The following is a 17,152-nucleotide window of genomic DNA, read 5'->3' on the forward strand; positions in this document are numbered from 1 at the left end:
CCGGCCCCGCCTCCCCAGCGGACCAACCCGGAAAAAAAAAATTCCCGGCCACTTCTCCAATAGGAAAAAAAGCCGCACGATATCGGAGGACCAATCAGAGCAACAGACTACGATTCAAGCTGGCCAACGAGAGAAGGAAGGGGTGGGGTTGGCGCCTCTGTTGCTGGGTAGATGTTTAAGCACAGAAAGAGGTCCCGGCATTGCTCTCTCCCTCTCTCTCTCTCCCTTGATGCTGGAAAGGCCTTTCCCTCCTGGCTACGAAAACCCTGCACCACCCATCCTTCCAGCTTGGCTTCGGTTACTAGTCTCAGAAGTTACAGTCAAAGAATAAGCAAGAGAGGACATCGAGTAAGCCCTAGGGTGCTCCGGTAATTGGGAGCGGGCAGGAAGTAAGAGACCTGAGATGGGCGGGACTCCGGCGCGACTGCGCAGAGCCTACGACTGAAGTACGGAAAGAGGAGCGCGCTCACGCTTCCGTGCTACGAGGCACTTGAGCCGCAGCCAGCCTTGCCCGACTCAGGCCCCTGTGCGGCTGCGCGGTTAGGCCGCTTGCGCTGATTGGCCCGGATCTCTGAGAGGAGGGAGGGGAAGTGAGGGAACTCCGTCGTCCTCGGCGCGCACTCCCCCGCGGTCGAGTACAGAGTGTGTCGGAAGCTGCTCCTCGCCGTCTTGTTTTGCGCTCAGTGAGCCGAAAGGGGCAGGGCAGGAGGAAGGCGACATAAACACGCCGCGAAGACAGCGCGGCCTCTGCCTCTGTGTGCGTGCGCTTGCTAGCGCGGGCTCAGTGCTGGCGCGGGAGGCGGAGGCGGGCGGCGGCGGCGCCTGCGCGGTCGGGCTCGGTCGACAGTTCGCAGGGGAGGAGGCGGCGGGAGGCGGAGGAGGCGACGGCGGCGATGGAGGTGAAGCGGCTGAAAGTGACCGAGCTGCGGTCGGAGCTTCAGCGGCGGGGCCTGGATTCGCGCGGCCTCAAAATGGATCTGGCGCAGCGTCTTCAGGAGGCACTGGATGCTGAGATGCTGGAGGACGAGGCCGGCGTTGGTGGGGCCGGGCCCGGTGGGGCCTGCAAGGCGGAGCCTCGGCCTGTGGCCGCGTCGGGCGGAGGCCCGGGCGGGGACGAGGAGGAGGAGGACGACGACGAGGAGGAGGACGAGGAGGCGCTGCTTGAGGACGAAGACGAGGAACCACCACCTGCTCAGGCTTTGGGCCAGGCCGCGCAGCCGCCTCCGGAGCCCCCGGAGACGTCAGCCATGGAGGCCGAGTCCGAAGCTTCCGACACACCGGCGGAGGCCACGGCTGGGTCAGGTGGGGTAAATGGTGGCGAAGAGCATGACAACGGCAAGGGGGAGGAAGACGGGCCGGAGGAACGGAGCGGAGACGAGACTCCGGGATCCGAGGCACCGGGTGACAAGGCCGTAGAGGAACAAGGTGAGGAACTGGCAGCCAAGCCGGGCTTCAACCTGCCGGGTGCGTCTCCGATCCAGCACCCCACCCTGCACCGCGCTATCTGATTCCTTGTTTCCACTTGCCCGAAAGTGCACTGTTCTAGTGGCTTTTTGATGAGATTCTCCTGGGAAGGTGGCTTTCATCCGCTGTCCATCTTTTTGAAGGTTTGGGCGTCTTGTCTTTACACTGTTTGCAGGAGGGAGGTTCCTGCCTAACGTGGTTCCTTGGTGTTAGTGGATGGAAGTGTGTGTGTGTGTGTGTGTGTGTGTGTGTGTGGCTTTCGAGCTACCTGTGGATCAGTCTTCTGGTGCCCACCCCTCTTTAGCAGAATACCTTTAGCCGCAAATATGCTGAAAAATTGGCGCTCTCCCGAGACCAGTTGGAAGCTAAGGCCTGACAGTTCGTTCCTTACCTTAAAAATGTTAAGCAAAAAACAGTCCGTGAAATGCTGCTCTGTCAAACCCAAGTTAGTCTTCAAAGAGACTCTGGATATTTAACCTTGCTCCTTCCTGCTTAAGCCGTCGGAGACAGTGTGTGAGCCTTTTGGGTTTAATCATTAACTAGCAAAGAGAAACTTAGTCTAGTAACATTTTAGTAGAATGTTAGTTACTTGACTGGGGCTTTTTACTTTGTCCCTGTTGTGTTTATATTTTAAGTCTCCTGTCCAGGCTGTAAATAAGCATATTTATAGACTTATTCTACACTGGTGCCCTTAAGGCTCCTAACTAACTGAGCTGAAATGATTTAGGGGTTCTAGTGGAGTAACCTTGTGGTAGGTTTGTGGAAACTTCCCCCAGGAGTTAACGACTTTCTCCTTTTGAAATGCTTGCATGGTTAGAGCTAACCTATAGTGACTGTCAGGAGGGAGAGCTGCTTCTAAGTTTTACTTCCAAGTAGGTTTTTTTGCCTTAGAGTTTTTTGTACTGTTTCGTTGTTTCTTGGTTTTTGTTCTGGATCTTAGTGTTATAAAATTGGAATCTATTTTACAATGATTGTATGCAAAGTATAGTGTTCGGGGTTTTTGTTGTGTCCGATGTCCTGGGACTGAGGTCCTATTACATAACCCTTAATTTGTGTTATCCCAAATAGCAGATCAAAAGCATTAAAGAATAAGGGAGTGTTTTAAAGGAATTGTTGAAAACACTTAAGCCTTCAAAACATGAAAGCCTAAGGAAAAATTCCATGTGTTACTCCGTGTAAAGAATGTTACTGCCAGGTTTGGTGTCACTGGCCTTCAGTCCCAGCACTTGAAGGCAGAGGCAGGCAGATCTCTGTGTTTGAGGCCAGTCTGATCTAAATAGTGAGTTTTAGGACAAGCAGAACTACATAGTGAGACCCTGTCTAGAAACAACAACAAAAGAATGTTACTTAATATATAACACCACCTTCCTGCCCCAAATTTCATGCAGTAAAGATGCAGTGTTATTTATGGTTTGCTTGTGACCTAAGAATTTCTCTGGTAACTTTCAAGTTCCTGTTAAAAATACACCTGCCACTGTAAGACTGTGCATTTTAATGCAGAAAAGGTAGTCTCTTAAAGAAAATGTGAGATTTCTGTGTCAAGTAACTGCTGAAAAGTGCTAGAAAATAGTCATTAAGTACTTGACATAACTCCAGATCTGATGAGAATTGAAATTCACCTGTGAAGGTTTTTAAAAGACTTAAGGGATGCTTTTCTGTCATATCAGTGGGGAGATGTGCCAGGTTGGCTTGATTGAAGTAGATAAATTTAGAATGGGAAAATTGACCAATTTAATAAGCCCATAGTGGTTTCCATCCCAACCTACCCCCACCCCCCGCCCATCTTAATCAGTGATTTTGAAATTTGGAAATAAAACATGGATATAATAGGAACACTTTGTCTCAATCAGATACCCTCAGTTTCCTAAATTTTACTTAGATTCTCTTAGTTCTGAGCTCATTGTACGCTCCAGTATAAAAACTACTGATTTTCTTTCCCTCCCTTTTGTAGGAGATGACCAAGATAGTGAAAAGTCAAAACCAGCAGGCTCAGATGGTGAGCGGCGGGGGGTAAAGAGACAGCGGGATGAGAAGGATGAACATGGCCGAGCTTACTATGAATTCCGAGAGGAGGCTTACCACAGCCGGTGAGGGAAACACTCCCTTGATGGGAGTGTCTGCTCTGCTTTTGGTATTCCTATTGTTGATTGCAGTGTGGAAGGAGGGGTGGATTGAAAACTGGACTAGGTCCTTATAGGCATAAGTTTTAGAGTAAATCTATGATGGAAACTCGTATTCCCTTTTCTCATTGACTGAAAGAAGCTGTCTGCTGGAACTTGGTAATTCACCAATAGTTTAAAATGGACAGTGCCACACAAATACCTCACAGACAAAGAAGGTAGCTTTGGTTATGTTGCATTTGCTTTCCTGCCTGTAGCTCAAAGTCCCCACCACCTCCAGAAGAAGAAGCAAAAGATGAAGAGGAGGACCAGACGCTTGTGAACCTGGACACGTGTATGTATAAAGATTGCTTTGTGTTTTCAGATAGGGCTTTGTTGTGTATTTCAGGCTGGATTCCACCTTGTGATCCTCCTGCATTATTAGCCTCTGGACTATCTAAAAGTGACTTTTGAGAGTAAAATGTCGTGGTGTGGGTACCTGGACAGTGTTTGTATTTGTTGGCTCAGCACTTCTTGGTGTTGAGCGTTGCAGTAAGCCAGTTGCATCTTCTTAACAGATACCTCGGATCTCCATTTTCAAATAAGCAAAGACCGATATGGAGGCCAGCCGCTCTTCTCAGAAAAGTTCCCTACCCTTTGGTCTGGGGCAAGAAGTACTTATGGAGTAACAAAGGGAAAAGTATGCTTTGAAGCCAAGGTAAGTCATTCTTAAAGCGTTTATTAATTTAAACTGTGTATTAGACTCCTACCCACCATTTCATTAGTGCAGAAAGGTCAGCCTGCTTGAACATACCCTTAACACTGAACAACAAATTGACTCTTACAACTTTGTTTTGTTGTTTGGTTTTTGTTTGTTTGTTTTTTGTTTTTCGAGACAGGGTTTCTCTGTGTAGCCCTGGCTGTCCTGGAACTCACTCTGTAGACCAGGCTGGCCTCGAACTCAGAGATCCACCTGGCTCTGCCTCCTAAGTGCTGGAATTAAAGGTATGCACCACCATGCCCGGCTTGTTGTTTGTTTGTTTGTTTTATGTGCTGGTATGATTGATCTTAGTGCCTTGTACATATTGGGCACTGTATCTCTGAGCTATAGTCCCAGGCCCACAAACTTTGATTTAGGTTTAGTAAAAGTTCTTTTTCTAGTATTGAGCTGAGATTTTTTTATTTTCCAATTTGTATATGAATTTGTAACTCTTGACTTTGTACCTGCATTTGTCATAGATCTAAGAATTCATTTTCTGACTTGACCAGGTAACTCAGAATCTCCCAATGAAAGAAGGCTGCACAGAAGTCTCTCTCCTTAGAGTTGGGTGGTCTGTTGATTTTTCCTGTTCACAGCTTGGTAAGGTGATTTTGTAACTTCTTGTTTGTGTTTGTTACCATCTCGCCTACTCTGGAGACATGGCAGGCAGATGATTGATCGTTGACTCTCCTAGGTGAAGACGAGTTCTCCTACGGTTTTGACGGAAGAGGACTCAAGGCAGAAAACGGGCAGTTTGAGGAATTTGGCCAGACTTTTGGGGAGAATGATGTTATTGGCTGTTTTGCTGTGAGTGTTCCTGAAAATTGTGAATTTGTAGCAAAGGGTAGATAAAAGGCTAAGAGGATTCTGCTATGCTTCCTATCAATATGGACTTTTATACATTTGATGCATTGCTTGGTTATTTGAGATGTGCAATAGCCCCAGCATTCATTTATTTGCTTATTTCTACATTTATTTGTGGGAGAGGGTGCATATCAAAATATTTATGTGGAAGTCAGGACAGTTCTCTCCTATCTGACCCATCTCTCCATCCTCCTAACATTAGAAAATAAATAAATAAGTGGTAATACGTGATTGTCCTTAAAGCCTATCAACCTGCACGTGCTCCTGTGCTTCTGTCCTTGTAGAATTTTGAGACTGAAGAAGTTGAGCTTTCCTTCTCCAAGAATGGAGAAGACTTGGGTGTGGCATTCCGAATTAGCAAGGAGTCTCTGGCAGATCGAGCCCTTCTACCCCATGTCCTTTGCAAGAATTGTGTCGTAGAATTAAACTTTGGTCAGAAGGAGGAGCCCTTTTTCCCACCACCAGAAGAGTTTGTGTTCATCCATGCTGTGCCTGTTGAGGAACGTGTGCGGACTGCAGTCCCTCCCAAGACCATAGAGGAGTGTGAGGTATGCGCAAGTCTAGGCTTCATGCTTTAGGAGAGTGGTGGATATGTACTTTCAAACTTGGATAGGGAAAATATAACAAGATTTTCTAAAGAAAGATTTTATAAAATTGATTGATTTTTATTTCATTCCTGTTTCTTTTACTTGCAGGTGATTCTGATGGTGGGACTTCCTGGATCTGGAAAGACCCAGTGGGCACTGAAATACGCAAAAGACAACCCTGAGAGAAGATACAATGTTCTGGGAGCTGAGACTGTTCTCACGCAAATGAGGGTCAGTTGCTGAGAGGTGGGGAAAGGTGACTAGTCAGCTACGGTGTTTGCTGTGGAGACACTGAAAATCTCTGATAGCCTGTTCTTAGTCAGGGATGGGGGGGGTCTTTGAAGTGTATGAGAACAAAGACACCACACACTGTCAGTGTGTTAAGATATGCCCCACCTCTCCTGGATTGTCAAATTTCTGCAAACATACAATCTGAAATAAATCCAGGTTAAATATAGAAGTGACTACTACAGGAAATTAACAGTGTGATGAGTTCATGTGACACTTGTAGAATTTGAATAGTTGACTTTTGGACTCTTTTTTTTTTTTTTTAAACCATCAGATTTATGTATCAATAATATCACAATTTACAAGATGCCAATACAATAATTTCAGAGCCAATTGATAATGATAAGAGCTTTATCCCAATATTTCTAACCTTGAGAAATCATAGCTACTTGTGGCTGGTAAATGCCACCCGGACACATGTCCAAAACCATCTTGGTTCTTCTCCTACCCTGCCATGCTCCGTCTCTCTGACTTGGACTCTTAAACTTGCTGTGTAACTCTTTGCATTTCTCACTCATCAGATGAAGGGACTTGAGGAGCCAGAGATGGACCCCAAAAGCCGAGACCTCTTAGTTCAGCAAGCCTCCCAGTGCCTTAGTAAGCTGGTCCAGATTGCTTCACGATCAAAGAGGAATTTTATTCTTGATCAGGTATACAGACATTCAAGGGGGATCCAGAGATGAAAATCTTGTATCTATTTTAAAGTTAGTCTGGGATCACATGTAGAACGGAATTAAGGAATAGACTCAGGTTACCTAATGACTCTCTGCTTGTGAGTTATGTAATATACTTACACAGTTTACTGAGAGTGTCTGAACTCAGGTGGTAGATGGAGAGAAAGGAGATTTGGATTCATTCATTCCATTTGAATTCTTCAATCTATCCTAGCTTTTGGACAAGTCTTTTACCTCTCTAACTTCAGTTTTCCTGATATGTGAAATATCATTTGTCAAGTAGTATCTCAAAAATTAAAGGAGAGTGGGGGTTATAGCTCACGGGTAGAACAATTTTCTAGCATATGCAGAGCTCTAGTTTTGGTCCTGATTACCACAACGCAATGATAATAGTGATTATTATTAAAGGAAATTGTGTATTGACTTCTAATCTGATGCTTTAGTTATAAAGATAAAGTTTTCTTTCATAAGTTGAGTAGTGACTTTTAACCTTAAACATGTTATTACTCCTGTTACTAGTGTAATGTGTACAACTCTGGCCAACGAAGGAAGTTACTGCTGTTCAAGACATTCTCCAGGAAGGTGGTGGTAGTTGTTCCTAATGAGGAAGATTGGAAGAGGAGGCTGGAGTTGAGGAAAGAAGTGGAGGGAGATGATGTGCCTGAGTCTATAATGCTGGAGATGAAAGGTGAGCTGGAATTTTACGGATGAGAGAATCCACTCCCTGGTTAGTGCAACCTTGCTTATCACCAAGAGTGACTCTCCACATCTAAGGTGTACATTTAAGAGCAATTTAATAGTTAGAACCACTGTAGGTAAACTAATGAGTAGAGAGCAAGGGGGTAAATAACTGTACATGGCAGCATGTGCTTGTAATCCCAGCCCGTGAGATGTTCAGGAAAGAAGACTATGAGTTAGGAGAGACCATCCTGATACAGTAGGACCATATTTGGGGTTGGAAAAAAGTCAGGGTGATGCATGCCTCTAATCTCGGCACTTGGAAGATGAGTGCTAATCTGAGCTAAATGAGAGGCTGTCTCAAAAAAAAATGGTAGAATGAGAAATGAGATGTTTAAATCCAAACAAGATACTTGAAGTTAAGGAAGCGCTTGAGTCAGTGATTTAAAGAGGTATTTACTTATTTGTCCAGCACTGCCCTCGTCATTGGGAAATATCAGCATATGAAATGAACTTCACCCTCATAACTCAGATTTTAAAATTAGGATTGATACTCCATGAAAATGGCAAGGATGATTGTTTGGGTTTAAATTTAAATACAGTAGTGATAGAAGTCTGTCTTCTGTGCCTTAATTTCTGGGGTGCTAATAGGTTTATGTTTTGTTTTCATTTTTGTTTATTTTCTTGATTTGGTATTTGCCTGAGTGTACTGTCCTTTTAAGGCAGTGTTAAATATGTTCATTGTTTTTGCTTCATGTTCTCCTGAGATCGTATTTTTCATCGTTTTTCCTTTAGCTTAGGTGCCCACTTACCCTGTGAACTGCTGGCTATGGAAACTCATAACCCCTGGCTGTGGGAGTCACTTCTCATATCGATGACCAGGAGCATCTGAACTTATAAGAATTAATTTTAACATACCTGGCAAATAAATATTCAGGCACTTGGAGGAATTTAGTACAGTTTTATAAGATACGGATAGCTGGATTAATGTGAGAATCATAATTGAAATCAAATTCACTATGACACAGTCTATGAACTTGATGTCCAAATACAGGCAGATAGTATAATTGGCCATCATGTGTAACTGATAGATGAGAGGCCTTTAGTGGCAAGGAGATGCTTTTAGCCTCTTTGTGTAACTGTGTGTATATATGGAGTGGGTTGTGCTGAGAATTGAAACCCAGGGCCTTGTACATGTGAGGCAAGTGTGATACCCTCACCTATACCCTCAGTCCCAGCTTGAAGCTCTAATAATGTTACTTCTTGTCCAGGCATGGGTGGTGCTTGCCTTTGATCCTAGCAGAGGCAGAGACAAGTACATCTTTATGAACTTGAGACCAACCTGGTCTAGACAGGAAGTTATAGGCCAGGCAGACTACTTAAGACCACATTCTTCTCCCTCTCCCCACCCTTCTCTCTCTAGGTTTACTTATTTCTGTATTTTGCCTACATATATGTATTAAATGTGTGCGTGGTGGTGCCCTTGGAAGTCAGAAGACGGCATCAGGAGCCCCTGAACTGCAACTAGAGATGGTTATAAGTACTGTGTGGGTGCTGGGAACTGAGCCTGGGTCCTCTACAAGGACAACAAGATGCTTTAATATTGAGTTATCTCTCCTGAGCAGTTTTTTTCTAAGTAACACCAAAACTTTCTCGATTACATTTAGCCTGTGTTCCTGATAGCTCACTGCGAATCTATTGCAGATTACTTAAGAACTTGTTAATCTAGTTTCCAGATAGCCCCTTATCTTGTGCTATTGCACTTTAGGGAAACGAAAGTTTGTGTTTAGGCATAGTAGCACTTGCCTAGCATCAGAAGGCTGAGGCAAGAAGATTGTTGTGCGTTCTAGATGATCCTGCGCTATATGAACAGACCCTGCCTTTACAAAGGGGGAGAAAGTCATGGTGATACTTACCTATGATCTCAGTACTTGTGAGATTGGAAGCAGGAGGATTAAGGTCATCCTCAAGTATATAAGGGAGTTCCAGGCCAGCCTGAGCTACATGAGACCATGTCTCAAAAAAGCAGTTGTTTGTTTATTTCAGGATGAGTTGGTATGAGCTTAGCACATTTTAGAGCATTACTGAGTTAAGCTTTGAAGTGTTAGGCTTGGCTTGCTTGATGAACAGGCCTGTTGTCCTGTCACTTGGGGAGGGTAAGCCAGGAGGATCTTGAGTTTGAAGTGGGCACAAACTGTATAGCAAGCGAAAGTCCAGCCCGAGTTATACATAATAATAAAGCTATTTCAAAGGAGTGGAGGAAAAAAAACTCAAAAGAGAAGCAAAGTATGGTAACAACAGCAATAATTGTAATCCCAGTTCTCAGAAGGCAGGAGGTAGAAACATTCAGACCACCCTGAGATGCGTGAGGCCTTATGTCTAAAAAAGACATAAGAGCTAACCTGTCTCAGCCCTTGAAGCCTGGAGTTTTGATCCCAGTACTCACATACCCAGATAACAAGCCAGGAACCCTGTGTACTTCTGAAATCCCACTGAATGACCCTGTCTGCAAAGGAGCAGTGTGATTTAGACATAGACTATTAACAACAAAGCTGGGCATGGTGCATCTTTTATCCCATCAGAGAGGTGAATCTCTGGATTTGAAGCCAGATGTACATAGTGAGTTCCAGGATAGCCTGGGCTATGTAGAAAGCTCCTGTCTCAATAAATAACTGGGTGTAGACTCGAAACTATAATGCTGTTCCCAAAGAGGCAAGAGGCCAAGGCAGTTAAGGCTAGATAGCCTTATAACTTAAGTCTCAAAGTGAAAAACAAAACAAAAACTTGATACAGCTCAGTGAGAGAGCACTTAATTAACATTTGCAAAGCCCTGGTTTGATCCCCAAACCACCCAAAACTAAAGTATGCTTCCTCTGGTAGATTTTCATGCATTCTTACCCTGTCTGTGCACTTTCTAGGCCCACAAGCTTCTCTCTTATTCTTATAGCCAACTTCTCTCTGCCTGAGAAATGCGACTATATGGATGAGGTGACATATGGGGAGCTGGAAAAAGAGGAAGCTCAACCCATTGTTACTAAATACAAGGAGGAAGCAAGGAAGCTACTGCCCCCCTCTGAGAAGCGTACAAACCGCCGGAACAACCGCAACAAGAGAAACCGGCAGAACCGAAGCCGAGGCCAAGGCTATGGTGAGTCCTAGAGACCTGGCTGCCCACAGTGAGCAGCTTTCCTGATGAAGCTTCTTTCTTCTTGTTGTGCCCTTTACCCCCTGCTTCATAAGCTTTCCCCATAGTCTTTCAGCCAGAAAATAGTTACTGGGGGGCAGAAATACCATCCCTTGAAACAGTACAGAGCCTCCTCATATGCCTGGTTTCCATGCAGGCAAGCAAGTTGGTTCCCCACTTCACTGCAGTCTTAAGGATGTGCAGTGAGATCTAATTCTCATCTTAAGATCACTTGATGCTTTATTAAATCAGTCCAGTTTCACAGACAAAACTGAATGGATTCTTCCTCGTTTTAGATTGTTACAAAGGAAGTTAGTTATTAGTGGGATTAATTTTCCCTCAGAATGTCTAGTTAGTTTGTCAGTTAAATCCCCAGTGTATATTTATAATTGCTCTTTTTAAAGTATGTGTTTATGTGTGTGCAACTGTAAATCAGAAGGTGGTTAGTGCTAGCTATGTCCTAGACACTGGGAATAACGGGTTCCTAGCCTTGATTAATGCAGATTTTGTTTTCTTTCTGTACAGTGATAGGTATAGGCTATATGACAGACATCTCTGACCCCTTTCTGGGCTGAGAGTCTGATCCTGTGAGTGGCAGTTTTTACTCACGTTTCTACATCTGCCATGTATCCTTTTGTCATCTAAGATGTTTTTGCAGGATTGGAGAGCTTCAGAATCAGGGTGGCTTTGTTTTCTTGTGTCTATTCTTGTGCCCTCCCCTCTCAGACTCTTTTAATAAAAGATCCTGGCTGGTGCTTTAATTAACAGTGTGTGAGCCAGGCCAGAGCAAGCCTCCTCCTCCCGTAGTATTGCCTTTGGCTCCAGCTTTTTGATTTCCACTCAGATGTGGAGCCAGGACCCCATGCCAGCTGTCTGAGCGCCCTCTCCATTTCTCTTCCAGTGGGCGGGCAGCGCCGAGGCTACGACAACCGGGCCTACGGGCAGCAGTACTGGGGGCAGTCTGGAAACAGAGGGGTGAGTGCAGCTCTCCTTCTGCTCCTCCCTCTGGGCTGTGAAGCCATTCCTATTGACTTGGGGGAGCAGAGGGGTTTGGGCTGTTTTCTTAGGGCTTTAGGGTTTTGCCCACTTAATATGTTTATCTGGAAGAATTTAACCCGGGAAAAGAATTTACCCTGCTTACAGTGTCGAGATGAAATATTTCTTGTTCAGTAATGGGAAACTGGGGTGTACTTTTGAAGACCCATATATCGTCAACACTCCTCTCTCTCCTTCCTCAGGGCTACCGTAATTTCTATGATCGATACAGAGGTGACTATGAACGATTCTACAGTCGAGATTATGAGTACAACAGATACAGAGACTATTACAGACAATACAACCGGGATGTGAGTATTATCTTGGGTAGATTGAGGGTGAAGGGGACAGGACCCGCTGGATGGATGAGTGTCGTGCCTCTTCATCGTCAGCCAGCTCTGGCTCTAAGTGATGGGGTTTCCCTCTCTTCTAGTGGCAGAATTACTACTACCACCACCAACAGGACAGAGACCGATACTACAGGAATTACTACGGTTACCAAGGGTATCGGTGAAGCCCCTGCTGTTTTCGCCTGTCAGCCATGAAGCTGAATCTTTGGGGGTGCCAGGCACCCCCTAAAACACAACCAAGGAAAACAGGGGCTGTCGGGGTGGGGCTGAGCTGCCAGGGAGGGGTGGTTGGGGGGAGGGTGTGCAAGTAGGGGTGGGGGAGGGGGGAGTGGAAACAAAACTGTACATTTTTTTTAAAGTTTGTTGAAAAAAATATTGTCTTATTCTATAAAACATTTCAAACCTAGTTAGGTTATTTGTAATCAAAAAAACCGTTTGCACAGAAAGCAGCACTTAGAGCTGCCTATTCTGTACCCTGCAGCTGGATAGGAAAAGAACTAAAAATGACACCTCCAGCATTCTAAGACAGGTGGATTGGTAGCCCAGTAAGGGAGAGTGTTGTGGGGAGAAGGGGAACAGCATGAGGGAATCTGCTAGCAGTTAGGAGCGGAAACAGAGGAGACAGGAGCAGGGGCAGAGGGGGTGCCTGTGAACAGGGCAGTGGAAATAAACAATTGGCTGTTATGAATCACTTGCACCAACTAACCGTTTGTATTTTCTTTACCAACCTTTCCTTCTTGGGCTATTGAGGTAATAGATTGTCCACTTATATTGTGCCTTTGTGCTGTCTGCCTAAGGCACAGAGACTGCTAGTTGGGTGGTTCTAGTATATAGGATTCCCAGGCCAAGGGGGAACGGGGGCTCTTGGGGACTGCAGAGCATAATACTTTGTCCCTATCTATATTATATTCAGTAAATTCCTATAAAGTCTGGAGGAGGGTGGGAACACAGCCCTTAGTCTGAAGATGGTGATTTGCCAGTCCCTAGTCTCTGTCTTCCTAGTTGATAGAGGCAAGAGATCTCTGGAATCATTTACTAATATTGCCTGCCTCTTACAAGTGTGAGGGAAGGAATGATTCTCAGGGTTTCAGCTCACAGAAACGCAGCAAGACTTTTGTTTACTGCGTCAAGATATGTATATAGGTGAATCCTGTGGTGTGGGCTGTCAGGCCCAGGTGCTGAGAATTGCAACTATTTTATACAATGTAGGGGGCTCTGCCCTGCTGCTGTTTTTTGTTTTTGTTTTTGTTTTGATACACAGGTAGAGAGTAGAAAGGGGTTGTGGGGTTAGGAGGCAGCTCAGTTGGGCTGCAGAAACTTGGAAAGACTATGTGAATGTGTGTATGGGTGTGTGCAAGGAAACACCTTTTCCCAACTTGTTGAAACAGGATTCCTTCAAGGGTGCTTCCCTTCAAGTCCTCAGAGAGGCCTCTTATCAAGAGACTTCATTTGGGATCATATAGTTTGTAACTTTAACAACACCCTCCCAGTTCTTGACAGAATAGCTACAGGTTGCTGGGTTCAAGAATGTGAGCAGGATATAGCAATGCGCTTTCAATATTGATCTTCAATTTAAATCATCATCTTGCTTAGCTAAAAGCTTACTCAGCAACAGCATCCTACAACACTTCCTGGTGAGAAAATCTCTGGGCTGAGTTACTAGGACATACTTCACTTCCACTTCCTTGCCTGAGCAGTTCTCTTGTTTAAACTTGTGCTGAGATTTGAATCTTCCCTGTCCTGATGTCCTTCCCACGCAGGCAAGGCTTCTCAGGGTGTGCAGACCTCATTCTGAGTCCTGGTTTGTTAGGACACACCGTTCTGCTCAAGGACCTCTTTCCAAGGCTGCAGTGGGCCTGGGAGGAGAGAAGCGTGCTCATACTGTGTCTTTTCTATTGCACTTGTCCCTATGGTGCCACAGATGGGTTTGTGTGTGGCAGTGGGTGGAATGATTGCATGCATCTTTTGTAACTCGCTGGTATTAGAAAGGGAGTTCAAGAAAGCATTGTTTATAATGTCAGGGCAGGAAGATAGAAACTGGAGCCCAAAGAAATCCCCTTAGAAGAAGATTATGTTAGAATAGGAAACTTAATTTCCAGAGGCAGAAGCTGTCCCTTCAGATGTTTAGTCCTCCAACAAATAATACTTTGACGGTACTCTGTGATCTGGATTTTAGGTGGTAGAGCCCTCAAAAGTGCAAAAACTTAACACTGAAGTTTGAGGCAACATGGGTCAGAGAGTATACTCGCTGTTGATTTTCAACACCAGAAAAGTCAAAGTCCTTTTTTTTAAAAAAAGCTGTTTTTCTAGTGGAATGGAGAATGACACTGCCACATCCTTGTTGGGTCTGTTCAGGAGGTCTCCTGCATCAAAGTGGACGTCTGCATTTTGTTTCTGTCTTGTGTTTTTATTATGAAAAGAAATGTTATTGGGACGGGTGTGGGGTGTAGATTATGGTAATAAGAGGAATCCCTGGTTTTGTTTTCCTTAAAAGAGTTGTTTAGTGTTTTATCAGATGTCTGTTGTAGTTGTAGATGGAAAAGCTTGTAAACAAACAAACACCACATGGAGCCTGTAAATGTTTTTGCACAACCTGTAAAGCATTCTTGGAAGTGGCCAGTAAAAAAACGGGGGAGGGGGGTTCCATTTTTAAAAATGTAACTGTGTCATTGTTTACATATGTAACTCTTACCCTGTTCTCATTACACCATTCTGGCAAAAAATGTAGACACAGTAGTTCCAGTTTTAGAATAAATAACCATTTGGATTGAATTTTCCTATCTCCTGTGGCTGCACTGACTGGAATGATCATGGAGGTGTTTATTTTTAAAATGTATTTTTTCAAAATAATTTCTTTTGAGGCAGAATCTCCTTGTATCTCAGACTGGCCTGGAACTCTTGATCATCATGCCTTAAAACCCAAAATGCTGCATTTATACATGTTTGTCACTATAACCATCTTAATCACCTATTTTAAATTTTGGTATGTGCACAGAAGTGCACAGGGATCGAGTGTACATGCAGAAAATGGGGATATGAGTCACATGGTGGTCAGAGGACAACTTTGTGGAGTCTTTCTCCTATCCTTATACAGGTTCCAAGGACCAAACACAAATTGCCAAACTTTGGTGACATGCCAAGCCACCTATTTTTTAGTGCTTAGTTATCAAGATGCACTGGTTACAGCCGAGGATGGCCTCTGTATATGACAGCTGTGCTCTTCTCTACGCCTTCACTTGGGACTAGCTACATAGGAATCTGTCAACCTGGTGTGTGCTTAGAGTAACATCTTTATTTTTAATTTTATTTATATATACAAGTGTTTTACCTGCATCTGGGTCTACCACATATGCAGTACCTTCGGAGGCTAGAAGAGGGCATTGGATCCCCTGGAACTGCAGTGTCCCATGGTTGTGAGCTTAAATGGTGGTGCTAGGGCTGGAGACATGGTTCAGTGGTTTAAGAGCAGTGACTGCTCTTCCAGAGGTCTTGAGTTCAATTCCCAGCAACCACATGGCACATTACAACCATCTGTAATAGAATCGGATGCCCTCTTCTGGTGTATCTGAACCACACAACATTTAAAAACAAAACCATAAATACAAAATTTTAAAATAGACACACACAAAAAAAATCCTTTTAAATGGTGGTGCTAGGAACTCTGAATCCTGATTCTCTACAGCCAGTAGAACAGCCAGTGCTCCTAACCACTGAGCCATCTCTCTATCCCTCTTGTACTAAGATCTTGAGCCATTAGAATGGAAAATTTAACTCTTGGGCTCTGCTAAAATAATCAGTTAGATTTTTGATGTTTTGTTTATGAAATCCATTAAGTATGTGATATTACCTAAGAAGGAAAGTCTTCATTTTTCTATTGAATTTGAAGAATGAAAGCTACAGAAACTTTGTTTTGTGTTTGTTGTTTTGAAGCTGGGTATTGGCTATTGTAGCCTAGGCTGCAACCATACCAGGCTCAGGAGGACTTTGGGTTTTTTGCCTGTTAGCACGCATGAGCCACAGTACACCTGTGAAGATCGAAGGATGACTTGGGAGTCTCCTTTCTACCATTTAGGACTCAGGAATTGAATCCAGTCATCAGACTTGATGACAGGAACTTCTACCCACTGAACCATCTTAGGCTCCATTATTGGCATTTTGGAGCTGATTATAATTAGTGTTCAGCCTGACGTGATATCGAATGCCTTTGTCCTAACACTAGATAGGCCAAGACAGGAGAAATGCTATGAATTCAAAACCAGAATATTCCAGATCAACTTGGCCTACAGAGCAAGACCCTGTTTCAAAAACAACAGTAGCTTATACTGGTGTATGAATGTAATCTGAGCACTTGGAGTTGGGAGGCAGGAGGATCAGGAGTTCAGACCCTGTCTCAATCCACTGATGGTCTATTCCTAAGATTTATACCCATGAATGTTTTGTCTGCATATATCTGTGTGTACCATGCTTGTGTCTGGTGCATGCAGAGTAGGAAGAGGGCATTGGATCCTCTTGAAGTGGAGTTAAGGTCAGTTTGTAAGCCACCATGTGACTCCTTTGAGAACCCTCTTCTAGCCCTACTCTGAAACAGCTTACACCTTGTCTGTACGAGTTGCTAGGCCTGGTTCTCCTCAACCAGATAGTCACTCCTAATTTGAATAGGTATCAAATTGCATGAGAAAACTAAGATGGGTATTTTAGAGGATAAGGTAGGGCAAGGATTAACCTAATAACACATTTTAAGCACTTTTGGCTTTTTACCACATCTGAGCTGATAGAGATTAGTCTTTTTAGTCTCTTGCTACTCCCTGTGTACAGTTTAAGCATATACACATAGAAAAAAACATTCATTAGGTATTAGGCACCTATTGCATTCTAGACATTGTAAGCAGGCAGGGATTATAACAAGGATCCTTCCTGGGGTTTTCACAAGAAAGAAGGAGCAAAGGTTATAAAATACTGAAGTCTGCGTGTGTGCGCATGCACGCGCTCTAGAGAGAGAGTGTGCAGGGTACTCTTGTGGAGTCAGAAAAACTCTTGAGTTCTCCCCCACCACCTTGATGGTTGAAACTCACTGGGCCTGCAGTCAAACACCTGTACCTGTTCAGCCATTTGGTTATGACACCCAGGGAATAGTTAGACCTTCCTACCCAGAACGATTTGTCACCTAAA

General features: G+C 44.2%; 1 protein-coding gene across 2 annotated transcripts; it reads left to right on the plus strand.

Annotated features, from left to right (window-relative positions):
* The first annotated feature begins 12 nt into the window (after positions 1-12).
* Hnrnpul2 (heterogeneous nuclear ribonucleoprotein U-like 2) lies at positions 13-14,755 on the plus strand. Of its 2 annotated transcripts, NM_001081196.1 has the most exons (14): positions 13-1,425; positions 3,416-3,551; positions 3,842-3,918; positions 4,142-4,281; positions 4,833-4,923; positions 5,018-5,130; positions 5,472-5,735; positions 5,883-6,005; positions 6,584-6,712; positions 7,256-7,424; positions 10,362-10,562; positions 11,500-11,573; positions 11,837-11,944; positions 12,067-14,754. In NM_001081196.1, exons 1-14 carry the CDS (start codon positions 894-896, stop codon positions 12,145-12,147), a joined length of 2,238 nt encoding a protein of 745 aa, NP_001074665.1. In that variant the 5' UTR covers positions 13-893; the 3' UTR covers positions 12,148-14,754. The 2 variants fall into 2 exon arrangements, 1 of the variants encoding a protein (NP_001074665.1); XR_003952813.1 differs by lacking the exon at positions 11,500-11,573 and having other exon boundaries at positions 66-1,425; positions 12,067-14,755.
* Positions 14,756-17,152: the final 2,397 nt, after the last annotated feature.

This window comes from Mus musculus, chromosome 19 (genome assembly GCF_000001635.26).
Source record: "Mus musculus strain C57BL/6J chromosome 19, GRCm38.p6 C57BL/6J".
Lineage (NCBI taxonomy): Eukaryota > Metazoa > Chordata > Mammalia > Rodentia > Muridae > Mus > Mus musculus.

Coding starts and splice junctions, on each gene's coding strand:
- Hnrnpul2 (NM_001081196.1), top strand. CDS start 894: ATGGAGGTGAAGCGGCTGAAAGTGACCGAGCTGCGGTCGGAGCTTCAG. Junction 5,131..5,471: donor ATGTTATTGGCTGTTTTGCT/GTGAGTGTTCCT, acceptor CTGTCCTTGTAG/AATTTTGAGACTGAAGAAGT. Junction 6,713..7,255: donor GGAATTTTATTCTTGATCAG/GTATACAGACAT, acceptor TCCTGTTACTAG/TGTAATGTGTACAACTCTGG.